Source organism: Notamacropus eugenii, chromosome 1 (genome assembly GCF_028372415.1).
Source record: "Notamacropus eugenii isolate mMacEug1 chromosome 1, mMacEug1.pri_v2, whole genome shotgun sequence".
Lineage (NCBI taxonomy): Eukaryota > Metazoa > Chordata > Mammalia > Diprotodontia > Macropodidae > Notamacropus > Notamacropus eugenii.
Genome location: NC_092872.1, coordinates 455460466 through 455487813, shown reverse-complemented (window position 1 = coordinate 455487813; position 27348 = coordinate 455460466). Strand labels below are relative to the sequence as shown.

Genomic DNA, 27348 nt, shown 5'->3' with positions numbered 1-27348 from the left:
CCGCTCCCCCCGCCCGAGCCCCGGAGCGCACACCCTCAGGAGGTCACCTGACTCGGCCCGTGGATCACGTGATCTCGTCTCCATCACCGCCATTTTGAAGCTCAAGTTGGGGAGGGGGGAGAAAGTAGTAGGGGGGGAAGGAAAATTTTTTTTTTAATTTTAAATTTTTTTTTCAAGAAAAGAGAGGGAACGACGTGGAGAGAGGGGAGCGTGTGTTTTTTGGGGGGAAAAGCTCTCGTGCGGCCGTGACGGAGGAACTCGCCGGGGAAAGGGCAACTGCCGCTGTCGAAGCCGCCGGACCCGCAGGTATCCCCACTCACTTCCCCACAACACCACCCCCTTGCCCCAGCCGTTCCCGGCCTCCGCTTCTGGCGGCCCAGGCCCCTAGGTCCGCCCCGGCTCGTTTGCGGCTGCCCCGCGTCCTCCCCTCCTCCAACGCCTCAGGCCTCCGGATGTGCCTCCGCCGCGCGCCCCGCGGGGACCCGGGCCTCGCGGCCGCCGCCTCCAGAATCCGGCCGCACGAGCCGGCGCCCTACCCCCTTCCGCGTGCCGCCGTCTTCCCCCATCCCCCCGCATGTGGCTGCGCTCCCGAGGGCCGCCCTCTCCGCTTCTCCTAGCCAGCCCTGAGGATGGAGGAGCGCGGGCTGCGGGGAGGAGAGGCGGAGGCTCCGCCCCGCATCCTGGCAGCTGCGGAAAACTCCTGAGCCTCGACCCGTCCTGGGTAACTAACGGTAATCAGGTCTGGAGGCGCCTCGGGGCTTGCGGGCTCCCCCACGGACGCACATCTGCGCCTTCTGGCGCGCCGGGACTCGGCCACGGCCTCCCGGCCAGAGCACGAGCACGCGTGCGGGGAGGCAGGAGCTGAACCCGGGGCTCCCTGACTCCCTCTCGCTGTTCTATTCTACCCGTATTCCTGGGGGAGGAAAGTGAGGCCTGGAGAGGTGAAGGTGCTCGGGTTCGCGGTCCTGGAAAGCGTCCCACGGGAGCCACTGCCCCGGGACCCGCGGCAGCCCGGGGCAGTGACACGGGACGACAGCTCGGGAAGCGCGGTAGCGAGTTCCGAGTGGCCGTCGGGGCCCGGCCGCCCTCCTCACGCCGCGTCCGTGGCGTGGCCGCTTCTTGTGGTCTAACTGATCTGAACCAAAGCCTCCCGTGACCAGTCCGAGGAGACGGGGGTCCAGCCTGAGCGCGAAGCCCTCTCCTCGCGCCCGGTTCTTGTCCTTTTACACCATTTCCCTCGAAGGCTCCTGATAAACGCCTGTTGAATTGAATCGCCCCGGTGTTCCTTAGTAACCGTTCGCTAAACTCCTGTGGTGAACGGAGTCTGGCTTCTTATCAGCGACTCCGCGCCTGAAGTCCGGGGGCGCTTCTCCCCCAGCGCCGGAGCTGCGGGGCGCTGGAACCCGAGTCCCCGGCTTGGCCTGGGGCCCTCCCCGGACCCGGGGCCGGGCGGAGTGAGGGAAAGGCGGGGAGGGCTGGATGGCGCTTTGGAGGACATCAAGCTATTGATCTATCCACCAGTTCACAGATTTGTCCTTATCCCGCCTCCTGTCTTTGGTGCCTGTCTCTTCTTACGAGAGGCTTTCACTTCCCAGTTCACCTGAAGGTTAATGTTAACCTTCAAAGCTCAGAAAATTCACTTTCCCCTCTGCCTGTGGACTGTTTACTTAACCGGAAGGGAGGGGGGAATTGTTAACTAGGTAAACCATAAAAGGGTTCTAATCTAATTTTTTTTCTTTCTGGTTACAATTAAAGAGGAAGTTCTTTTCTTTTTTCTTTTCTTTTTTAATGTAAGAGGCCAGGGTGGAAGCTATAGCATTGAAGAACAGATATCTTTATTTATTGAAAAATATGTAGGACAAGCCACTTATATCGCATGTCTCTCAGTTTGTTACTTGTAGATAAAAAACTGGTGAAATTCATGTTATCACTCTTAAAGTCAGATAGTGGTTTTTTTTCTTGGAAATTCACAGAGAAACTCAAGAGTTTCTCATTTTTAAATCTTTTGGAAAGTATACTCAGCCAGTCAGATAAAAGGAGTAGATAACAGTTTGAGAACCAAAACAGCTATGAAATTAGAGGCAGAGTGCATATTCACTTCTACATGTAGATGGAGAGCTTTATAGCAGTTTGGGGGATTTTTTTGTTTTTTGTTTTTTTTACTGATTCACTTTTTACAAGATCTTGGCCTATTTATATTTAAGGTATAAGTTTACCTCACATAATTTAATTATTTGTTCTACGTAAATATTTCCCAACTCCTAAGTAGTTTGGAGCAAAATGCTATATGCATGTCTTTGTTCAGGCTTCATATTTGATTCATCTTGGGAGAGAAATGTTTGAGTCTGCATTTTCAGTCATGGCCATGATGAACTTTGAAGGTTCATACTTGGAACTTCATTAGTTTCAACATTTATTTGGTTTGAAAGATCTGCACCTCTTACTCCTCTTTTCAGTTAAAGAATCTATATTATTATGTGAACTTTAAGGTTGGTCACTTTAAACATTTATTATTCTGACACCAAAACAGGAGATAATGTCCAAGGTGGTTCTGTCGTGAAGGATCATACAGGTTAGTTAAACTAGAACTGGACCTTGATTATGGAAGTCTTGTGAAAATGCTGCATCTGGGACGTCTCTAGAAAATTCAAAATTCTTTCATGCATGAACTTACCCTAATTCAAACAAACATGAATTATAATTGATAATAGAAATGTAAGTGTGACTAACTTACAAATAGATCTGTTCTATTTAATAGTAACTCGTCGTCCATGCGTAAACTTCATCCTTGACACTTAACATTTACCAAGCATTTATTAAGCAACTACAGTGTGCTGGCCTATGAAACTGGCTCTACTCCCAAGGTGCTTACCTCCCATTAAGGGAGACAACATATAAATAAATAATGTATAAAATAAGTTCAAGGTAAAACTTTTTTTTTGGGTGGGGAGGGCACGAGCAGCTCTGGGATCAGGAAAGGCTTCATGGGAAAGATGTTGCTTCTGAGGTTTTGAAGAAATCAGAGGCATTTCTTTTAGTATTTTGAACTATATTTTCATGCATCTACACAAAAAATTATATTTATCCAACTCATCCAATAACACATGAATTGTTTGACTTTATTTTTTGATGGTTGCCCTAATGCAACACTGTAAGGAAATTAATTAAATGCTATTATGAACTGGATGGCAAATTGTAAGAAAATTAAGACAATTAAGAATAGACTGGTTCTCAGCTTGAGAAAAACTTTAATTATAAGCCCTTGACCATTATGGAAAATTAAGAATTTTGGTTTGGGAAAACAGTATAAATAGCATGCATGGTTACCTTGAGATTCACATTTTTAGCAACTTTATGTGTTTTGAGTAAAGATTGTTATACCTTCATTTGTTCAATATATATTCATCGAGTACCTGCTGTAAACAAAGCATCCCTGCTAACATCTGTTAGATACTTTGCTATATGTTATAGCATAAAGAATTTCAACTTTCTTATCCTGGTATTTAAGTCCCTCCTCGGTCTGTCCCCAACCTGTATTTACAGCCTTATCTACCGTACCTCCCAAATATCTACCTGGACACTTTGCTCTTCTCCAAACACATTATGTTTATTACCACCTTTGTAGCATTACCCACCTGGCATCACTGCTATCCAACACCTTTATTCTGCCTGTTCAAGTTCCATCTCTTTGTGTAACTTAAAATCTCACCTCCTCTCAGAAAATACCAGCCCAGTCCAAAGTGATCTCCTTCCTCTGAATTCTGATATTTGTGAACTGTCTTGTGGCCTCTTATATTATTGTCTTGTATTGGTTGCTTAACCTTTGCTGTAATTTGAGGGCAATGACTGTGTAATATACTGCTTTGTATCCCTTGCAAGACCTAATGCAGTATGTTGCACTAATCAGGAACTTGATAAACATTGGCTGATTAGTTGACTTTTTGCATTTTTATCAAATCCTACTAATCCTTCAAAGGTCAACTTATAGTCTACCTTTTCTGAGAATCATTTTATTGTGTGTTCAGCCAGGAGCAATCTTATCTATCATTGAAATTGTTTGGCATTTATAGCCTATACATATATAATTTGTCCGACATTTTTATATACCATTTTCATGTAAAAATGTACTATTTCTTGCCATAACTCAGAAGTGAGTGCTTCAGCCTGTTTATTCTATACCCTTATCTTTCAGGTGTATTGTTGTCCTTCCCTGGACTTGTAACAATCCACAGCTCCAGTGCCTGAGATATACCCACATTAGCCAAGTAAAGTGACATAACTTGGAAAATTCAAAAGAATAGGCCTTAAGGTATTATCACTCCTTTTTTCCTTCTTCCCCCTTCCCCCTATCCCCACTTCTATATAAGCCACTGGTTCACCATATTTTAATTATAAAAATATTTTTAGTTGTGTTTTTATTTAATAATCTGTAGTATCATCAGACACTCTCAACATAGTCCTACAAAGTAGGCTCCAAAAACAGTTAAGCAAAACTTCATATCAGAGTGATTACCATGGAGAGTACATTTCAATTTCTACTTTCGTAGTTTACTGATTGTTAAAGAAAGTAATCCAACCTTTTGCTTTTTCCCCCAGTGACTTTTGTTTTAATGTGATTTGACTTTTTAAAAACTCTATGTATGAATCCAAACTGGTTATTCTGGTGTTTCTTGTTATCCTTTACATTGTCATGCCAATTTTATGACTTTCATTCCTGTACCCAAATCTTATGTAGCCTCAAAACTGATATTCACACCTGAAGCAACTGCTCTAAAATACCATTAACTCCTAATTCCCATTTCTACTTAAACTACAGCAGATTTTAAAACCCAGTTGTTTTGTCATATTTTTCTGTATTAATCTTTTTCTTGACATAAGATGAATTTCCTCATCTTTGCCCTTCTACTTCCTTAGAAATATACAAAGAAACATCCACTAGGAACAATTTACATTCCTTTGTCCCCCTTCTATTATATCATCAAATAGAGGAAGGATAATATGTCACCCTTGTAACCCTGTGGGTGGGTAGAGTGCATGAGTGAGTTCTTACTTGTTTGCCTGCATGTTGTAAATCAGCTTGCAGGGATGTAACTTTTTGTGGTAATTTATCCTCACATATGATTATTAGAATCCATTAAAATCTCAAGGGATTTTGAATTTGAATTTCTTGTTTAAAGAACTTTAAAAGTTCCAAAGGGTTAAACTCATTGTCTAATCAATTTTTTACTTATAACTGGATTCATAGAAATAAGGGTAAGACATGAACAAGGCCAGGTTCCTCACCCCTGAGCAAGGCCAAAGAAACGAATAACTCAATTTCTGCCCTTGAGGAGGCTTAAAATATAGTGGGAGAAATTAGATAGTAAATTCACTTCACCCAACATTACCTACTTGTGTATAAGGCAGTATACTAGACTTTGGGGATATGTAAACAAAAACGACCTCTGCAAGGAATTTGGGATCTTCTAAACATGTATACAGACCACTATAGTATGAAGTAGGATGTGATACATGTATGAGACAAGTATGAATAGTGTGCTACAAAAATTCAGGTATATGTCAGCATTTATGTATATAAAACTATCTGGACTTGTATGGCTTAGAAAAGCAATAAAGAAAGTTTTGATTTTGTGGGGTTTGGAGGTTTTATGCTTTTGTTTTTTCTTTCCTTTGTTTATTCATTCATACAGAACTTTGGACCTGTGAGCTTGGGGCAAGGCTAAAATTAAGGTATAACCATTCTTGGACATTTGGAACTCATGAATAAAAACCCCACAGTAGACCTGACTAAAATAAAAAATGGTCTGTTAATGAGGGAGGAAAGCCTGCACACAAAATTGAAATCCAAATTAACAATTTAATTTCAGTGCAAGTTAGTTGAGATGTTTGAAGGAGAAATATTTGGAGGAAATATAGTCTAGACTGCTAATAATAATCAAGTCCATAAGAATTTCTGAACTGGTGAAGTGAACATTTTGTCCGCAGTGTATTGTAAAAAGTACAGGTTAGAGACCACAGTTAATTCCTACTTAGGCCCATACATGTGTCTAGAACTGTGGTGTGGGTGGGACATAATGCTTTTCTTCCCCTCACCTCTTTCAGAGAAAGCAAAATACATGTGTGTTCCCACAAACCCATTCAACAGTTTCATTACTCAACTGTTTGACCTCTGGAAAAAACCACAGCAATGTTTGTGGTTTATCCTTGGGATATTTCAAAGGAAGTAAAAGCAGGAACTGGACTCTGTTTTTTTCATTAGTTTCGTTTGTATAGTAAAAATACAGTAGTTTATAATATTATTGTGCTTTTGTAATTCCATAGAGAATTTTATATGAGGAAACTAGTAGAAACTTTTGCTAAGAGTTTTCTGCATTTATTTTTCTTATTAATAAAGTCAAAATGACATGACTGTACTAAGTAGTTTGTTGTCAATCCTGTATTAACTTTATAGTGCTATTTCAAAGTGGTTTTAGATGGACTGATGATAGTATATGGCAGAGGTGGGCCACACATGGCCTCCTAGGTCCTTGGGTCTTTTGACTGAGTCCAAGTTTTGCAGAACACATCTTTTTGTTAAGGGGATTTGTTCTGTGAAGTTTGGATTCATTCAAAGGGCTGCACTTGAGGACCTAAAGGGCCACATTTGGCCATTGGTTTCCCACCCCTGGTATAGGGATTCCATGTGCTTATGTTTCCGGCAGTTTCATTTTTTGATTCAGAAAGTCAGGAACTACTTTGGTAGCTACGAGAATGGGACAGAATGTGAATAAAAAAATTAGCAAGTATTAGTGGTTCATTGAGGAGAAGGGGAATAAAGAAATCAAGAAACCTGTGAAGTCACATTGTTGGGAAGGAAAGGTGGAGGGAGTTAAAGGTAATTTAGGAAACAGCTGGAAGATCTTATTTTTGAGAGGGCCTATAAAATTTAAAACTATATAAAGTAACTAGGGCAGCAGCCAGATAACTCTAAATAGTTTAACGATGCTGGTCTCTTACTCTTGTTAAATATTTTTAATAACAAAAATTTAATACATAACAGTAATTTTTTTGTAACCTGACATTTTGTTCTGTTGTACAATATTACCTCTTAGATATCATGGAAGATACCAGCAGTGTTGCAGTATTGGTACCAGGTATTGGTGAACAAGAAGCTGTCTTGATTTCTGAAACTGTCATCAGTCCATCATTGGAAATAGGTGATGAACAGAGAAAATATAAAACAGATCCACTTATTGATGTTATCCAAAAATTGAGCAAGATTGTAGAAAGTGAAAAGTCACAAAGATGCCTTTTAATTGGTAAAAAACGCTCTCATCCAAATGCTTCAGTGCTCTCTCTTGAAACGGAAGACTTTTGTGAAATTCCAGCCAAAACAATTGAACTACCTGCTACTGGCACCAAAAGAACGGAGGAGCTGCAAGCAGATTATTATATCACTGACTGTTTTCCACAGAATAATAGAAAGACTATGTGTTACCAGTGCAGTCTTTGTAAGTTCCTATCTTCTTCTTTATCTGTGTTAAAAGAACATATCAAACAGCATGGTCAACAGAATGAAGTGATCTTAATGTGCTCTGAGTGCCATTTTGTATCCAACAGCCAAGAAGAACTTGAAGCTCACGTTTTAAATTACCACGGAAATGATGCCAAAACTCCTATTGAATCCAGAGGTCAGCAGTGTTCTGGCCTCTCTAACCCTTCGCTTCAGGGAACAATAGAAGGGAATCTCAAAACAGTTGCAGACCTCACTGTGAACTTGGACAATAACGACATGCAAACAATCCGAGCTGCTTCTGTGGCAGAAATGGGGAGGAGAAAATGGTACACATGTGAGCAGTATGGCATGTACCGATGTTTGATTTGTAGTTATACTTGTGGTCAGCAGAGAATGTTGAAAACACATGCCTGGAAGCATGCGGGGGAAGTGGATTGTTCCTATCCAATTTTTGAAGAGGAAAATGAGACTCTGGGCTTGTCAGACTCCTCAGCTACCACAGCTCAAAGGGTTGAAACAGTAGTTCTTGCTCTGGAGAATGATGAGCTGGGTATTCACAGTGGGCAGTCTGTTCAGGTGCAAATCTGTAGTTCAGAGCAGCTGTCCTGCAGACCTATTGAACAAAATAGAGAAGTAAGTGAAAACCTAAGACGGTCTGCTACCCTTGACCATAATGGAGAAGAAATGTTGGAGGTGATGTCTGATACAGAGGAGAGTTTGATGGCTGATAGCCTACTCTCATCAGCACAGAAAATCATTAACTGCAGCCCAAATAAAAAATGTCATGTTAATGTAATAGTGGAACGTTTGCCTAGTGCTGAAGAAACAGTATTACAAAAACCTTTTCTGATGAATACTGACATGGAAGAGGAAAAAAACCTGATCTCCACAAAAACACAGATTGTACGTGAAGAAACAAATGAAGTTTATCATACTGATGAAAGCACTATCGAAATTGAAGAGGTGATCATAGGATGGAATGGTCCTGAGAAGAAAGACAGTGAGATAATCTCAAATAAAGTTCTGGCTGCTGATGAGAATGCCCCTCCAGGCCGGAGAAGGACAAATTCTGAGTCCCTAAGACTGCACTCTTTAGCAGCAGAAGCTCTAGTCACAATGCCTATAAGAGCTGCAGAATTGACACGAGCCAGTCTTGGTCATTATGGGGACGTAAACCTTTTAGATCCAGATACTGGGCAGAGACAGGTTGAAAGTACTCTAGCAGCATATTCTAAATTGATGTCTCCACTTAACTCTTCAGAAGTATTAACCAGCTTTAACCAAAGTGACTCTACATTGGTAGAACTTACAGAGGACAAGCAGGAATTATCAGAAGTTCCTGTTAAAATGGGTATTAGCATGTCCCTGCTCACTGTAATTGAAAAATTGAGGGAAAGGACAGATCAGAATGCTTCAGATGATGACATTTTGAAAGAACTGCAGGACAATGCCCAGTGTCAACCTACTGGTGATGCAAGCTTGCCTGGAAGCAATTTGGTAGAATTTATCCCCAATGCTGATCGACCATATCGTTGCCGGTTATGTCACTATACTAGTGGTAACAAGGGTTACATTAAACAGCACTTGCGAGTCCACAGGCAGAGACAGCCTTACCAGTGTCCTATTTGTGAGCACATAGCTGACAATAGCAAGGATCTAGAGAGCCACATGATCAACCACTGTAAGACCAGGATGTACCAATGCAAACAATGTGAAGAATCTTTTCATTATAAGGTAATGCTTTTCCTTGTGAAATCATTTCATAAAATCAGAATGTCAGAATTAAAAAGGACATTAGAGCTCATGTAGGCCACTCCCCTATGGATAGAAAAAGAAACTGAACCTCTACAGATTAAGGGACTTCTTGTCCAACGTCACATCACTATTTACTGGCAAGACAGACTAGAACCTTAGAAGCTGCTTTCTTGACAGCTTCTGCATGTTACTTATTTTGATAAGAGGCAAATCCTTCTAGTCTCCAAGTCTGTGTCATATAGCAAGGATGGCAAGCAATAAATAGCTTGATTATGAACTAATGTTGGATCCCATGGGACCATCAGTAGCCATTCAAAAGGCTAAGAATTAGCAGTGTATGAAATATTATTACAAATAACATTAGTAGAACATGATCAGGATACATAAACTCTCTGCTCTATAGTTTTCCCATCCTTAAAATTGGATTTTTTCCCACTAGTTTAATTAAGCAAACATTGGTTGAATACCTACTTTCAAGGAACTTCACCTTTGTGATTTTTAAAACCACTTGCAATTTCTCCTATTAGGCCTCACCTCTTTTCTTTTTAGGAAGAGGATTTGCTGTGGGGAGAGAAAGACATTTAAAAATCCATTGCATTATCAGCTGGTATTGAATTAGAATTTTGTCAGTTTACCAGTGAACATGGACATGCTCAAAATTTATTTAAGTAGATTTATTCTTCTTAAAACATGTCTGCACTTCATTTCTTTTGTCATACAGCTTAGTCACTGTCAGTTTTGTTTCACCTCTTGTGGGGCAGCAAAATAAAAGATTGAGAATGATACCTTTTAAAAAAAAATTTAAGCGAAAAGCAATCCAGCTACTTAAATCTTCCTTGGATGTCTCTTGATGACATGAAAGCTTATGCCAGCAAAGTACAATCCACCCAGCAGGGAAGAAGGATTCAAGGCTGGGCTGGTGACAGACTGCATGTCTGTCAGCCTAGGACCAACCAAACTAACTTTAGAGAGATTCATCACCAGAAGGTTGGCTCTTGGGATGAATATTTCAGCCAGGGCAGCTCATTTAAAATATAGAAGGGTTGTGATCTGTCTTGATAGAGGAATATACTTGTACTAGGGATCTCTAAAAATACCAAAGGAAAAAGTTAGGTGTAGTCACAAATTTCTAGCTAATTTTCATTCTGAGAGCTTTGTTTTTATTCAGAAAGTTACAATATGGAAATCAGAGGGGTTTCTTCTTCCTTGTGAAACTCTACTAGTGGTTTTACATCTGATTACATGGGTGTATATTTTATGTATATATAATATATATATATGTATATATATACACATAAAATTCACTGTACACAAGCACAAAAAGTAGTGGTAGTATTCTTTTTAAAAGACAGCAAAAAAGAAAATAGCTTTTGTTCTTGTAGTTTCTCCAGTTTTTGTTTTCCCTGAATGTCGTTGTCTACGAGTAACTTAAGAATTGTATTTTATAAGGCTATTTGAACTGCTTTGTTTTTCAAATGCGTGTGTGTGTGTGTGTGTGTGTGTGTGTGTTTAAATAACATACTTATCTCAACTTTCTAGAGCCAGCTGAGGAACCATGAGAGAGAGCGACATAGTGTTCCAGATAACTTGTCAAAAGTAAATCCAAATGAACCAATAGTTTCAAATGAGACAGCTGAAGGAAAATGTGTTCGGGAAGGTACTCAATTTTTTGTTTTTTGCGTGTGTTGCATACAAAATTAAATCTTTCACTGATGTGTGGAGAAAAATGACCTATTAGGTAGATTTCTCCAAAGGAGAACTTTGGGCTTCTGGCCTTGGACAACAAGGAAGTCCAAATAGATTCTTAGATGTAGCTAGGTTGTACAAGTGTCAGTGCTAGAACAATTAGTGCCTTGGAGTTGAATATACTTATTCTTAATTAAGATCCTGTGCACAAAGCAGACTAAAAAAGGTCACTGGCTTCAAAATGCCTCCTTTCCATAAGACACTTTCCTTAGGCTTCACATTCAGCGCTGTAAATTCAGAAATAGGAAGCCTGAAATTTTTTCTTCTGTACCTTTTTTTTTTTTTTTTTGTCAGCATGGCGCAGAGTGCTCCTGTTGAGAAGATTACATTGCAGATTGTGGTCCCACACCTCAAGTTTTAGCAGCATCTTCCTGCTGTGCTCTTACTCAAACTATAAACCCTAATATAACTGCCAAGTTTCATATGTATTGTTTGTAGTAGATTAAGTTAGAAACTTCTAGCTGTATTGTAATAGTTACTAATGGGCTGTGTTTTTACTAATATCCTGTGTTAGAAGTAAAAAACCTAATTAGAATTCCATAAAAAAGGCAGGCACCATACCCAAGAACATTAGAATAAACTCTAATAAGCAGGGCTGCTTCTCATCAGATCATTTTAATTGATATGCTCTAAATGTCTCTAGCAGCATGGTAGATAGGGTTTATGTGAGATAAAACATATTAGGGCAGACTCCTTTTTTTTAACTTCCTAAGAATTGAAGTTTAAAAACGCTACTTCCAAGTAAAATGTGCTACAATAATGTTCCATTAAATTATACCCTCGAATGCATAATAGTTGTTTCAAAAACATTTTAGAATCAAATTGTGACACTACTGTAGCACCAGAATCCTCTTGTCAAACAGATGTCATCCCTATAAAACCCAACCAGAACAAAAGCATTTATGATAGAGCATCTGTTTCTGCGATAGATGTTGGAGATAAAACAGTTCTGTTTCTTGTTTATAAAATAGCCCTAAATGCCTCGTCTTGCTTTCATTCATCATGTTTGCACATCCCCTTTCAAGCAAACATTATGCCATTGGATATGATTGGGCTCTAAATGCCTAATGAAAAAATAAAGTAGACTACTATTCTACTGCACCACCTGTTGTCAAAACTAAACTTAAGATGTTACAGTTTCCAAAACCATATTGAAAAGGTAAAACACAAATGCAAGTTCAATATCTAATTAATTGTGTAGACTTCTATTTTATTTTAAAAACTTATGCCATGTCCCATTTTTCTGTATCTTCCTTGTTGAACATGTTTTGTTTTACCTAATAGTTTTATATTTTACTGCATTTTCCATTTTTCTACTCAGTTTGCTTTTTTTCTCTAAACTTGTTTATTTTGTAGTTCCTGAGTTGACAGACATTCTCACATAAGCATATAAACGTGACTTTTTTGTTAATTAAAAAAATTTTCCATAAATTTTTGTCACACTTTAATGAAATTTAGGGTGGAAATAATACATTCCTCTGTGCATGAACTTGCTACCAGATATGACAAGATAAATCTAATTGGTGGCATTCTGCCTAGTACACAGAAGGCTACAAATGTTTTCTATACTTAAGGGCTTAAGTAATCTTATAGTAGCAACATAAGTAAAGGAAGCAGCTTTTTTTTTTTTTTTTTGTTAATGTAACTTCTCTTTGTTCAAAGAACAAATACTGGACAGAAATTATTTTTCTAAAAACATTCTGATTATATTACTACTGGGCAAGCACTTAACCTGTTAATACTCTAGGCAGTTCTATGACTCAAAGTTGCTGAGAAGTTATCAGCCTATATTAATAGAGGAAGTTTGCTCACCTGGCAGTTCTCCATTATTCCTAGGTTCAGCGCCTATCCTCATAGTCTGTATATTACCCAACTAGTACAAATGTGCATCCTGCCCTTGTTCTAAAAGTGGAAGACTTTTTGGCAGAGGAACAGGAAAATGACAGGATTTCATTCAGTTATTTTCATTGGAAACAATTAATTGAAATGGCATGGAATTTCTTTTTCTTTGCTATGATAACTTTTTTTTTCCCTTCTGGGGTGTCATTTTATTGTCATAGCTCTGCAGCATTTCTTAAAGGAAGATCAGTCACATTTTTTCCTCCTTTACTGTTTTTGGAACAATGCCATTCTTAACCATGTCCAAGTTTTTAACCTACCAATTAAGAGCATATCTAAATAGACTATAATTATGATTAGTGTGTATGTTAATGTTATAGGATTTTATCAGGACATTTTGTTCAACTTGGTAGTAATTATTAGTAAAAGAAAATTTCAGATTTTGAAAGCTTAATTTTAACCTGTATGGGTTCCTTTGAAATTTCAGCGTGGGTTTTCTTTTGTGTTATTTTAGTTTCATAAATCATGCAGTAGTCTTTTCCCTAAGCCTTTTTTCTTCTGAATGTTGCACAATAATATACCCTTCTCTGCTTTGCCTTAACACTGTGCTTCAGTACTCAGATTGGTTCTGGAATCGAAACTCTCAGTCCTCTATATAGTCAGTTCTCCATGTTGTAGTTGCCAACAGAAATGCTGACTATGTATGGAAAAATTATACTTTATACTTATATATACTATATAGATATATATTTGTATGTACATATGCATAAATATATGTGTTTTTACATATGATATATATGCTTATATATACTATATAAAATGAGACCAAGTTATTCAGCTGGGCCCCAGCCTGCTTTCTTTTGGTAAAAACCCTTTATTGCCATTGGCTAAACCTAGCTAGCAGCTCGGCACTGAGCTATATTAGTGACGCATTTTTCTTGACATGTTTACTAAATTTCAGTGGACTGTACATTTTCATTAAAATTATCCATGTTTTCCATTAGATTTTAAAACTCATAATTTTATTTTGCAATTTATAAAGTTCCTTTACATCCATTAATCAGTAAATATATAACATAAGATCTTGTATTAAATTAGGAAAATATGTTCTGCACAAAAGAAATCCACAGGGCTTACACCCATATACATTATTCCACAAAAGAGATAAAGAGGTCTTTTGAGTCTTTTACACAGAATTTCCCACAGGTCCTTTGTAGCCACACTTCATGACTTTGCAAGTCTTCGAGATTTTAGGCAGTCATTTCCAAAGTCAGAAGGAATTTGTCTGAATATTCATTCTAAAATTGAATCTAAGAAGGAGTATAGAGTTAAACATATTAATGCTGGAAAGTATTAATTTTCATTTAATATATACATAAGGGATAGCGGGACATAATAGGTAAGTTGTATGACTATTGACAAGTCTTTTAATCTTTCAGCACTACCAGGCAGCTTTCTAAGACTATATATCATACACACCCTGCTTATCTGTATTGGTGAAGCCACACCAAGGGTTTCCTATACTCTTGAAATCACAGACTCCGGTTACTCAAACAACAAATATTTGTTAGGCTAGATGAGCCAGGCACTGTACAAAGTGCTACAGATGCACAGAAAGAGAAAAATCTGGTCTCTACTTTCAAAGAGCTCACAGTCTGTTGGGGGAGACAACATGCAAATAACCATGGACATTCAAGATATGTGTAGGGCAAATGGGAAGTAATTTCAGAGAAAAGCCACTAGTACTGGGGAGCACCAGGAAAATCTTCCTGCTAAAAGGTAGATTTGAACTAAATCTTGAAGGAAACCTGGGAAATAGGAGACATCAGTGAAAACTAGTTGTGGGAAGTAACTGCAAAGACAGGGAGACAAGATTGGGTGGTGTACTCAGGGAACTTCGAGCAGGCCAATGTAGCTAGCTCATGGAAAGCAGGGAAGAGGGTATTGTATAAGAAAGCTGGAAGAGTAGGAAGGAGCCAGGTTATAAAGAATTTTAAATGCTAAATGTGGAGTCATTGGAGCCCATTGAAAGAGGGATGGGGGAAGTAAAATGGTCAGTCTCACACTTTAGGAAAATCATTTTGGCAGTTGAATGGAAAATGCTGTGGAATGAGGAGAGACTTGAATCGGGGGACCAATTGGAAAGCAATTCGGTAGTCCAGACTTGAAGTCATGAGGCCCTATGCTAAAAAGGCAGCAGTGTTAGTGAACAGAAGCCAGCATGTATGAAAGATGTAGTGAAGGAAAAAGCTACAAGACTTAACAGTGGATTGAATGTGTAGGATGGATGAGGAGTCAAGAATGACATCAGGGTTTCAAGCTTGAATGACTGGGAAAGATGGTGGTACCCATGACACCAACAGAAAAATTGGGAAGAAAGGATTTGAGGGGAGAGATAATTACTTCTATTTGGGACATATTGAGTTTGAAATGTGTATGGTACATCCAGTTCAAGTTAGCCAAAAGGCAGTTGTTGATAGGCAAGTGGAGCTCAGGGGAGAGATTAGGGTGACAATCTGGGAATATCTGTCTAGAGATGATAATTGAACCTATTGGAGTTTATGAGATCTCTCAAGCAAGATAGTACAGAGGGAAAAGAGAGAAAAAATCCATTTATACTGTCACAGTAGAAATCAAATGTTCTAATTTGTTTTTTCAAATAAATTATGCTTATAAATGTCTGAAATACTCACTCTAGGTAATAGATCTTCAATCCAGAGACTATATAAATGTGATGTGTGTGATTATACAAGTACAACCTATGTTGGTGTCCGGAATCACAGGCGAATCCATAGCTCTGATAAGCCATACAGGTAAGTGTGAGTGATCCTAGAGTTTTAATGCATGTGATATATTTTATATAATAACAGTAAAAAGGAATCAGCTGTGAAAGTAAGCAGAAATTCACACACTACACTGTGGGGTTTTTCTATGCTTTCATCTTTAGCCTCCTTTGACTTCTTTCATCTTTTCATTAAAGATCTCAAATCCATTTGGGAAAGTTAATAACCAAAAGGAGACTCCCAAAGATGTTTAGTAGTCTTACTTGGGGAATAGAAACTTTAAGCTTGTATCTTACAGCAGTATATGTTTTGTATGACTTAATTATAATTCATCTTCTTTGCTGGACTCATGTATACAGTAATTATTTGCATAAAATTTATTAGCAGTTTTCATTTGAGGAAGTAATTATTTAATTTATTCTGACTCAGTTACCCAAATTCAGGCATAATAGCAAATATACCTAAATCAGAAAACTTTTGGCCTCCCTTTGAAAGAATCGAGTGTATACCTAATTAAAGCAAGTCGTTTATTTATATAGAGAAAGTCGTCAAATTTGTAATACTACACCTCAAGGGACACTTTATTGATCTCAAAAGCTGCTTTTAGCATGAATTTCCAAAAGCTGAAACTTTAGAGATCATAATTTGTTGCTTTTTATAGCCTTGAAGTTTAGAGTTTTTAAAAAATTATTTACTGTTTATAGCAAAGGTTCTAGAATTTATAGAGAAGGATTTAAAGGCACTCCAATTTATCCAGATGTGACAGAGCCATGATAACAGGAGCAGCAAGGGTCTCATCACACTTGTTAGTGTTCAATCCAGGGTTGTGCATAGTATGTTTTCCTTTTTTGTTTTTATAAATTCTTACTATCTGTATTCACAAGTTTTATATTTATATTTGTGCTTTCCAAGATTATGAATCCTATGAATGTGAAGAAATTACTCGTTTCTGAGAATTAAATAATCCTGAAAGCTGTTGATATATTGTCATGTCTTCAGTTGCCTTTATTTAGTTTTTTTAGTTTAAATATTTTGTTTGATTTGCCTGAAGCAAATTTAATTGCAATTGAATAATTATTGAGTATTCTAGGTATTTTGAAGATGTTCTTTCTGGTCCCAGAAGCCCTTTTGAATATCTGAATTAGTTCAGAAGTAGTGACGCTCTGAGAGCAGAGATTGTTTGATTTTTTTTGTCTTTGTATTCTAGCTCTTGGCACAGATGTGCCACTTACACTGTAAGAGCTTCATAAATGGTTAGTTGACTGATTCTTGAGAAAGAGGGCTCATCATTTATATGGCCCTGATTTTTTTCACATGCCTTGTTTTTAGAGTACTGAAAGTTTTTGTATTATGACAGAGGAAGAAAGCATGAATTCACATATCAAAGAACAAAAGCCACTAATTAGGTTCCTGCCTTTAAGAGAATATCATTTTATTGATTCAGTAGTTCCATCGATAACATTCCAGTTTATGATTTCTCCTGTTTTTTGTTTACTTGAAGCCCTTTGAGCAGTTTTTCCTCTAATTGAAATTGTATCCTTCTCACCATGTGAATCTTAATCTTCTTCCCCTACCCACCAAAAAGTCTAATTTCTGAATGTCCTGGTTAGAATCATTGCCCACATCCTCCAGTATTTGAGGGGAGGGGATTTTTTTTAAATTACAAACAAATGTGGACCTCCTGATACCATATGATACCATAATATGGTAACTGTTAGCATGCAAGAAAGTCATTCTTTGGATTTTGGAATCCAGTCCTTTATTAAGTAGCACAGTGTTGGATCTTTTCTTAATGTTCTGTAGGTTACACACAATTTTTCATTTTCATGGGCAGCACAAGTGCTTCATTGAGCAGGATCTCAGGGGCAGTCTACCAAAGGAAAATGCTGTTTTCAGGCATTGTATTTTTATAAATTCTTGGAATCTTACTAGAACTGAAAGAAACTTTTATGTTTCTTCTGTATCTTCCTTCAAGCAAGGTCACCAGCAGACCATCACAGACTTCCAAAAGTAGCATTCTCCAGTATCCTGTGTCAGTCCTTTCCATTGTCTAATCATTTAATGTCATAAGTTTCCCAAGTATAACTGTTTTAAAAGTTAGTCTTCTGTATTATAACCTTAAATGAAAGTGTACTTTTTGGTTTCCTTAGCTTCATGCTTTAAGTAATATGAGTTCTTTTCAAACTCTTCACATAAATCTTATTTTTCCAACTTTTCAATCAGTGTGATTTTCCTCTTAACACTGCTTTACTCTATACATTCTTCATTTGCAGAACCCAAGACTAAATACAGCTCACAGGATAATTTACCAGTTTCCAAAGTAGCAAAATTTTAAAATGACTGAGACATGACTTCCTCTTTAGCCTTCAGCTAATTTCAGGGTTTTGAATTAGACTTCCAAAAGTGGTTTTGGAGGTCTCAGAGTGATACAGGACTTTTGGGCTTAGTGAACAGTAATGCCAGTCCAAGGTGTGGGTATTGTCAGAATAGCCTTTTGCAGAGTTCTGGAGCTATCTGGCTCCCTGTTTGTTGTTTACTAAAACTGGCCTTGTGCCTTTTATTTTGGTTGGGATTTTTTTGTTGGGGGGAGGAGAGAAGGGGAGATTTATTTATTTGATCTTTAGCTGATGCAATCTGACATCAACATATTAGTCTAAAAGTATAATTTGTAGACTACATCTGGAATCCAACTTTCAAGAAGTTAAGAGTGCTTACATGATGCTTTTTTTCAGTGAAATATATGATTTTTACTAGAACAAACACATAGTTAGAAATGCCATATGAGGCTTCAACCTCAGAAGCACCACACTGGAATACTAGTGGCATAGTACCAGTACATAATGGTAAAAATCCTGGCATTGCTATTTCAGCTGGTATGCCTTCTTAGTAGAGGTTTTGTGAAGAAGCAGGCAGTTCAGGGGAAATCAATCAGTACAGTATTAGTTTAGCACCTGCTTTGTGCCAAACTTTCTACTATACTCTGCAGATAAAAGTGCAAAGAATGAAGCAATCCCTATTCACTGTTACTTTGCAGAGAAATTGAGATTGCTGAGACCTGTTGTTACTGAATGTGAAAGCAGGAAATAACCTGACAGACGGATATGAACTTGGTTGTTCTAGCAGTTCCCATTCTTTTCCTTTAGTTCCCTCCATGCTTTCTCTCCTCACAAGTTAGGTTTCCATTCAATTTGATACTTTTAATAAATTAATTTGCCACAATAATTAAAAGAGGTAATAGTGAATGGATTTAGGAAAGATTTACATGGAAACTTTTCATTTTAAAACAGGTTAGCACTTTTTGTCTAAAAATTAAAAGCCATATTGGTAAATTATTAACTTTTATCAGTTTATAGCTTTGCTAGGACTTTAGGAACCTTCATATCTTAAGGCACAGTATGCCTTCAAAATTACCTATTTCTCTAAAGTTATGATACTAGGAGTTTACTCATTAATTCCAATAAGATTTATCTCTGTTTCCACTACCCTTAAAGGAATTAAGGGACTTATGTGCAGTAAAGAATGTTTGTTGTAAAAACTAGCCTTTTCCACAGAGATTAGTCATTTCCTAGTGAAGAGTGTAATTTGGGGACTTAAAGCCAAAAGATAAAAGTCTTTATCTTCACAAGTTGTTTAGAAAGGAAAGTAATAGATGCTAGGTCAGCTTCCTATCCCACAGTTATATCCATTTGAATTTCTTCAAATTAGAGTATCTCTGAGAACAAATTAATTTAAACTATAAATTTTAGCTTTAAAAATTCTTTAAGTATTAAGTGTTCTCATCAGACTGATGTAAAATTTTCAAGTGAAAATTATGGACACATAATTTATTGATCTTGCAGATAATCACTTTGGCTGGAATTTGTCTGCTCATTCCACCTAAAACCCAAACCTTTATAAGCTCTTTGGAGGTAGGGACTATCTTTCCTTTTCCTCTAATTTGTATCCCTAGCACTTCGTGCTGTGTCTGGCCTGTATATAGGTTAATTCCTAAAATGTGGATATTGTTAGAGATTTCAAAGGCACATAGATGAAGAGCTAGAAAGGGACCTTTGTGTAATCATCTTATCCAACCTCCTTATTTTACACAGGAGGAAATAGACCTTCAGAGGTTAAATGATTTGTTCAAGGCCATTCAGGTTTTAAGTAGCAGAATCGTGATTTGAAATCTGGTTTTCTGAGTAGAAATCCTATACTTTGTACACTGTGTAACAGTCTGCTTCAAGGTAAATGAATAAATGAATGTTTGGAAAGAGTATTTATTATGAGCGGTGAAGTATTTTAAATAAGTAACTTATAAAAAACACTTATTGTGGTTTCTAAAAAGAGATCTTTTTTCTTAGTGCTTTAGTCAAACTGAATAGCAAGCTAAGTGCTCCCATTTTTTGATAAGACTTAAAATGAAGTGAAATGGTTGCCTTCCTTCTCCAGTTTAAAAGGCAACTCCTGGGTTGTAGTGGACACAATCCTGAGTATATCCAGAATTTTCTGTACACCTGCCTCCACCCCCTAACTGATTAGTCACCTTGCAAAAGAGTGGTTTTCACTTTTTAGGAAAAACACCTTGCTCCAGTTTTAATAGGTCAGTGGGTGCGTGTGGGTATGTGTGTACACACATACACATACACACACACACACACACACACATGTTACACTCCAAAGAAAGGCTTTATAAATGAATGGACATTATTAAATGTACTTAAGAGAATATTTTTAAAACAGTTATATTTATGTTATATGTTAATTTTATATACATCTCACTATAACATTTTGTTTTGAAAAGTAGGTTTCTTAGCATGTAATTCCTCTAAGAACATAACTCATAATAACACAGTGTCAGAGGTTGGAAGGAACTTTAGAGGTAGATCACCAATAACCCAATACTCTCAGTTTACTTCGACGGAAACTTAGGCCCAGAGAGAGGTTGTGATCTGCCTAAGATAATGTAGAGAATTAGTAAAAGAAATGATATTAGAATCCAAGGCTCTTGAGATGGATATTTTTACCACATTGCCATAGAACCAATCCATGGTGCTGAGACCTGGGTATGTAAGCCTTCTAATTCCACTATAGTGTTGTGCTATCTAGCTTTTATAGGAACATTTCTACATGGAACGGAAATTCTTAGGAACAAAAGGCTGTCAATATCTGGTTATTCATCCTGTCTTTTTATTAATGGTTTCCTGCTGCTGTCACCAATTAACCTCTAGGGGCATGCTGACCCTTCTCTCAAGTCCATTTTCTATGTTCTGTAACATAGAAGTTTATCTGGAATAGGCATTTAATAAATGACAGTTGGATGAATGAATGAATAAATTTGATTTCTGAAAGGGCTCCTTCACCTTATAATAATAAACAAAATAGTTTTTGGTGGTAAAAGGGCATTTTACAGTGCACTTTTATTTTAGTTGAGCAGCATATACTAATGTGATCCTACCATAATGCAATGAAGTGTGCTCCATGCCACATACTGACCTGCAGATTTATTGACTAGAATGTCTCTCTGTGTAATACTGTATCTCAGGGTGAAATTGTCTGCAAATAATAGAAATAAAAGATGATCACAGGCTCATAGGCCAACAGTCAGTTTGGGTGGCCAAGAATTTGGAGTATTAGTTTTATACTTTTCTTATTAAGGCTTATGAAGACTTAAGGTGAGTGGTAGTTCATTTAGAAACAACAACTCTGGGATATATTTCTCAGATACTAGAAGTATTAACTGTGGATTCATGGAGCTGTACATCACATGAAGCTTCCTGAAAGATGTATCTATTATTGGATGTTGTTGTAGAAGCCACCTAGATAGAACCATGCCATCTTATATTTTAACATACTGTTGCAAATGCTGAAAAGAAAAAAATTACGTCTTTGCCTCATTTTCTTGTTTTGTATACGTTTCTCTCCACCATCCGTATTACTGACAGTTTGTATTGTTACTTAGGGATGAGTACCAATTAGTAAACAGATTTGTCTGTACTAAGTACTGAAGAGAAATGTATAATTAAAGTAGCTTTCTCAAATATTTAGTGGTAAATTCATGTTTTATTGATTTGTGCAACACTAAAGAGAGAATAGATAAAATTTTTAAAAAGCTTTAAAACAGCAATTCTTGAGACCCCTGGGGATCACCAAGACTCTTTCAGGGAGTCCGCAAGTTTAAAATCATTTTCATAATATTGAGACATTATTTACTTACTTAAATACTCATCTCTTTTCCTGCTACCTATCTGTAGAAGGCTGGATTTTCTTCACATACTTCAACAAAAACCTACTGATACAGATTGATGTAAAAGCAGATAAAAGAAACCTGCTTTCTTCAATTAAGTCATATTTTTAAAGGAATTTGTATAAATATATAAAACAATGCCACTCTTCTCACTAAAGTTTTTTTAATTCTTATTTTTAATTTTTAATAATTTTATGCTAACGTGTAATGGATTTGTAATTTTAAATTAACACTTTAAAATTTTTGTCAGTTTTATTTTGTAATACAATAGACATAAACTCATAAACAAAAGCTCTTTGGAGTCTTCCACAATTTTTAAGAGTGTAAACAAGTCTTGAGACAAAAATGTTTGGGAATTGATACTTTAGATTGTTAAATTAAATGCCAAATTTTGTGAAATAAAAAATTTTAAAACTTCCACAGGTTCAGGTGCTGTTTTAGTTACATTTGACTATTTTCAATCTGAAATCCTTTTTGAGGAGCATTTCTTTCCTTTGTTTAGGGACAAAGGGATGTTTCACCTTATAAGTGACTCAGTCAAGATTCTGAATAGGTAACTTTTTAGAAATGTTAAACACAGTTATGTTTAGTTAGAACAGTAGAAAACTGTTAACTTGATTCTTCAAAGTTATACCTAGATCTGACTTTGAGACATGTCTTAAGTTCTGTATTATTTCTTTAAATTGCACTGAAAAAGCATTTTGATTTTTTCCTCAACCTATCTTTCAGATGTTCTCTGTGTGGATATGTGTGTAGCCATCCACCTTCTTTAAAATCCCATATGTGGAAACATGCAAGTGACCAAAATTATAACTATGAACAAGTAAATAAGGCTATCAATGATGCAATTTCACAAAGTGGCAGGTGCGTGATCCTAACCTCCCTGTACCCTTCCTCTCTCCCCTCATTCATCTCATATGTTTGAACCGGAAGATTCACTCCCAACCGATTATTTTAAATTTAAAATTTATAAATATCTTGCTTTTGTTTTTTAGGGTTCAAGGACAATCCCCTGGAAAGATTTTATCAGACAGCACTGATGAGAAAGCTAATTCTGTTGTGGGGATTTCAGAGAATTTGGTGTCATTTTCAGAAACAGTTAACCAGGCTCCCAGCGAAATTATAGGTCCCAGCGAGAATAAAAAACTCAGCCCAACAAAGAATAATACCTCACAAAGTTCTGAAAAGAACCCCACACAGGCCCCTCCCAATATGGAATGCTGCGTTTTGCTCTTCTGTTGTTGTATTTGTGGTTTTGAATCTACTAGCAAGGAAAATCTCTTAGATCATATGAAAGAGCATGAGGGTGAAATTATAAACATCATTCTAAATAAGGACCACAACACAAGTCTAAGCACAAATTAGTTGGAATAATCCTAGCAGCGCCTCTACCTTTGGTAATGTCAACTGAGGTACTAAAGAGGAAATTACTCATGTGTTATTTGTATAAATGGCAAGTGTGACTTTGGTGAACTAAATCCTTATTGCAGTAAGAGAAGGAACTCTAAATGGGCAATACTCAAAAAAGAATAAACAGTCCTAGTTACATAGAGCAAATGGGAAAGAAACAAGTTCCTGTTGACCTTGTGTTCCTCCATCTTGTGCCAAATATTTACATTTCCAAATGCCTATTATAGACCTGAACAAAGGAGTTAATATAAAGTATTTTCAGGAACCATTGTAGTAAAAGTATCTCCTTTATCTTAGGTCAGGGTTATTTGTTCTCTTTTCCAGCTGATGGCATAACAACTCTTGGGGTAGAAAGGAATGAAAACTAGGTCTGTTCGGTGTTAACTGACAAGGAGGGTAGGATCAGAAGGCAAGCAAAGTGGACTTTGGAGGAAGAGAGTATTTTCAAAGAGTCTCATTGACTGTCTTTGAAATATATATTTGGAATTCCATACTGAACTGAAAGGAAATAGTCATTTAGTCAAGCTTGACATAAACAGGATTTGACCCTATTTTTACACACATGAAACCAGCCACCTCTGTATTCAAAGTGTAGGTTGCAAATAGACATTTTAAAAGTGTATTTTCATTTACATGTATGGGATCATTTTTTAAGGGGAAATAAGGGAGGATTAATCAGGAAATCACCAAAAAAAATAGAAATCCAGTTTCATGGAAATGGTAACTGTACAAGTACTCACTGCTGCTCAGAGTCTCTCAGTGATATTCAGAGCACTGTAGTTTTCTAAGTAAAGTAAATATCATTCAACCCCATCTCCCAAGTGAAAGCAAACAAGCTACCAGAGGCTTACTAAAACTTTAAATATGAAGAGTTTTGTTTGTTGATTGCTAAACTATTTTTCTGACAGCTGTCACCATCTTTAATTGAGTGAGAAAGTGTGATAGTTTTTCCCTGATAAATGGTTTCTCTTTAAATCATTTCAGAAGATAGAGGGAGAAATTTGATGGCACTTAAAATGAGGACTTCTTTTATTTTTAATTTGTAAAGTTTTTGAATCTGATGTTTTTATATTTTCCTGCAAAAGTGGGATAAAAAGCATAAGTGCTGTATTCTGAAAAATCCAGATTACCTACAAAAGTTTAAATAACAAACAGAGTTTAATAGTCTTCAAGGATATGTCTTACCTAAGGAAAATCTAGAAAAATTTAGCATGTTCCATGAAAGAGTGATATGAAGAGCAAATTTTTTTGAAAGGAAATTGCCTCGAAACCTGCGATCACATAGGTGCAATTCTCCCTTCTAGTTTTTCACAAATTACAAATTTTGTGTAAGAAACTTTATTATAATGTATTTCAAAGAGTGGTAGTAAGAACAATGTTTTTTGTATTATCACGTATTTATGCATAATTTCTGTTACAGAAATAAGCTGTAACTACAGCTCTGAAAGGCAGGTGTACACCCAGTGCACCATGTTCATGGTGCTACTTCTGTGTTTATTTTCTAATATCCTCCTTATCAAAGACTGTGATGCTGAGCAACTTTGAGTTTGTTGGGAGTGTTGTATATACACTTCTTACTTAAGGTAGCAGAATAAGCTCCAAAGTCCACAGAATGGAATTAAACTTTTAAGGTATTCTTATGGAATACTTTTAAGTTATAGCACTGTCTGATTTGCATTTCTTGCAGTATGATTTGACAATGACTTAGGTTACATATGCATAAGTGTGTTAAATAAAATTAAGATTTTGCAGCAATGTCATATATAGCTCATTAATTAAAATTGCCTTTTGCCCTTTTGTTGAATTTAAGTCCACTTAAGAGATTTTTTTAAACAGAATTCAAAACATTTATATGTAATAAATATATCACTGAACCCAGTCAGTGTGTATGAAATAACGAGAAATTTACATTTTCATACTCTCATCTTTTCAGAATCAAAATGCAACATAATAAATTTTGAATCAGAGTCAAATATTTTAAACGGTACCATTGTCATCACAGTGGTCAGCACTAATATTGTGGGTCAGATTTTCACTTCCAGTCATTTCTATAAAATTAGAGCACATGGAGCTTCATTTTTTCAGGTATAGAAAACCAGTAATGCTGAAAATGGACAACTTTAAGGAATTCCGATGTTAAATATGCAACTTAGAAATTTATTTTCATGGTTCCTATTTTATGTAATTATTTTGGAGGGAGAAGCCCTAATTCCCTCCTCTCCCTCTCTATAAAAAAAAATATGTGCAGATAGTATTTTTTTTTGGCCTCTTTTTGGTGCCCTCAAACCAGTTCTGTTGATTGTTCCTTACGTTTTCCACATGGGATCATGAATTTTAAATTGTCACAGGTAATAGAAAAAAAGTGAAAGCCACAAAAGTAGTCATTAAACTTGTTATCAAGGCCCATGGTTAGAATCCACAGAGTTTTACTTTCCCATTATTTTATAATATTGTGGGCCAGATTTTAACATTTAGGTTAACACTGTCAAACCCAATAATGGAATGCTTTTAAAAATAAAAAAGTATTCCAAACATTCATATGGCAAGGCTATAATTTCAACAGAATTAAACATCAAAATAACAAGTAGGAAACCCTTTATAACAAAGAGATTAGTGATGTCATTAGTACAAAATCTTCGTACAAAACTATTTTAAGAACTCTACACATTTAAGATTTCCAGAACTGATCCTGAAAGCAACTTTTTAAAAAAGTTTCTTGAGTAAAATATGAGAATTCTATAATCAACAGTGTTATATTATTTCTGTGATGGTTCAGAGTCCCTTTTGTGTCTGCATCAACAACCGGAAAATTACTGTACCACACTATACTTGCGCCTTATATTTTCAGTTCTCTGGTCAGCCAATTTAATTTAGTGACACTCACTGTAACTTTTGTTCTAAATACTTTAATCTTGTTTGAGATAGAAAAAATCATTCCAAAACCACTTAAGAGTTGTCTGTACTAGTGAAGCAAAACAGTGGGTCCCTATGTTTACATTTCATCATCCTATGATGTACTTGGATTGACAAGGAAGAGCAAACTCCTGTCTGAAGATTCATAGATTTTTTTCAATTTTCACAAGCACTTATTTAATCATTAATCCTTAAAATGTACAGCAGGTGCTCAAAGTAATGTTATGTAAAATATATTTAAAAGAAATTTGAGTTTAATATTCATGGACATGGATATATGTATTTTTTTAAGAAATAAGCATTGTATAACACTATGGCACTGCTTTTATAGCCAAAGCATTAAAATCTTTAGAAAACTGACATGTAAAGGCTACAGTTAATTTTAACACTGTATCTTATTAAAATAGGATGATCTGCATTTTATAAAATTATCCAGCACATTAAGCTGCATGCCTTAAAGCCTAAAATTCTAGGATCGTGTTCATGATGGAACAGAACAATGAAGCAAATTCAACAATGCTTCCTTAACTACCTTCTCAAATACTGTACGATGTTAGAATAATTTATTTTGCTTTACAGGAGTTTGTCTTGTATTGACTTTAATATTGTATTTTGGTAATAAATTTTTTTGTTAAAAATACTTGTCTGTTGGATTAATCTTCACTCAGAAATGTTAATTTGGGACTGTTATTTACAAAGCTATGAAACACTTTATAAAGTTTAAGTGGTCAGTGATCACTAATCACCATTAAAATAACTATATTGAACTCTAGTAAACTGAACGTATGAGCTCACTTGACAAAAAGCATTTGAGCTTTTCAAGTCAAATGATTTTAGAATTTTTCTTCCAAAAATAATCGACTTCCTACCCTCATTTCAGTGGTGCTTTTTAACTTTGCAAAAGGGTTTTTATAACCTGTTGCCTCACAAATTATATTCCCCATACTTAGACTTTCCCAATGCAACCATCAGTAACTTCTCGTTTAAAGTTCACAGTCCAGTTCCTGGTAGCAGTTATCTATTAGAGCTCAGATCATTCTCCATCTTCCTCAGTGAATTACTGTAAACTAGCTTAGTGTTCCTCTTCACTGCAACTCTGCCTCAGGGTATATGTTTCCTCCAGCATCTTAGCTTTCTAGTTACCCAAACAATTCCTATAACCTACTCCTCTGCATCATCTACAC

At 36.6% G+C, this 27348-nt stretch overlaps 1 protein-coding gene across 6 annotated transcripts; it reads left to right on the top strand.

Annotated features, from left to right (window-relative positions):
- The first annotated feature begins 13 nt into the window (after nt 1-13).
- ZNF507 (zinc finger protein 507) lies at nt 14-26804 on the top strand. Of its 6 annotated transcripts, XM_072632085.1 has the most exons (8): nt 14-306; nt 4193-4309; nt 5691-5730; nt 7092-9229; nt 10790-10907; nt 15534-15648; nt 22571-22705; nt 22837-26804. In XM_072632085.1, exons 4-8 carry the CDS (start codon nt 7097-7099, stop codon nt 23204-23206), a joined length of 2871 nt encoding a protein of 956 aa, XP_072488186.1. In that variant the 5' UTR covers nt 14-306; nt 4193-4309; nt 5691-5730; nt 7092-7096; the 3' UTR covers nt 23207-26804. The 6 variants fall into 6 exon arrangements, with proteins under 6 accessions (XP_072488186.1, XP_072488183.1, XP_072488189.1 ...); XM_072632082.1 differs by lacking the exon at nt 5691-5730; XM_072632087.1 differs by lacking the exons at nt 14-306; nt 5691-5730 and adding an exon at nt 333-721.
- The last annotated feature ends 544 nt before the right edge of the window (nt 26805-27348 follow it).

Excerpts from the sequence above, each read along its gene's own strand:
- ZNF507 (XM_072632088.1), top strand. The coding sequence starts at position 7,097 with ATGGAAGATACCAGCAGTGTTGCAGTATTGGTACCAGGTATTGGTGAA. Across the intron at positions 10,908-15,533 it reads AGGAAAATGTGTTCGGGAAG|GTAATAGATCTTCAATCCAG; the intron begins GTACTCAATTTT and ends TACTCACTCTAG. Across the intron at positions 22,706-22,836 it reads GCAATTTCACAAAGTGGCAG|GGTTCAAGGACAATCCCCTG; the intron begins GTGCGTGATCCT and ends TTTGTTTTTTAG.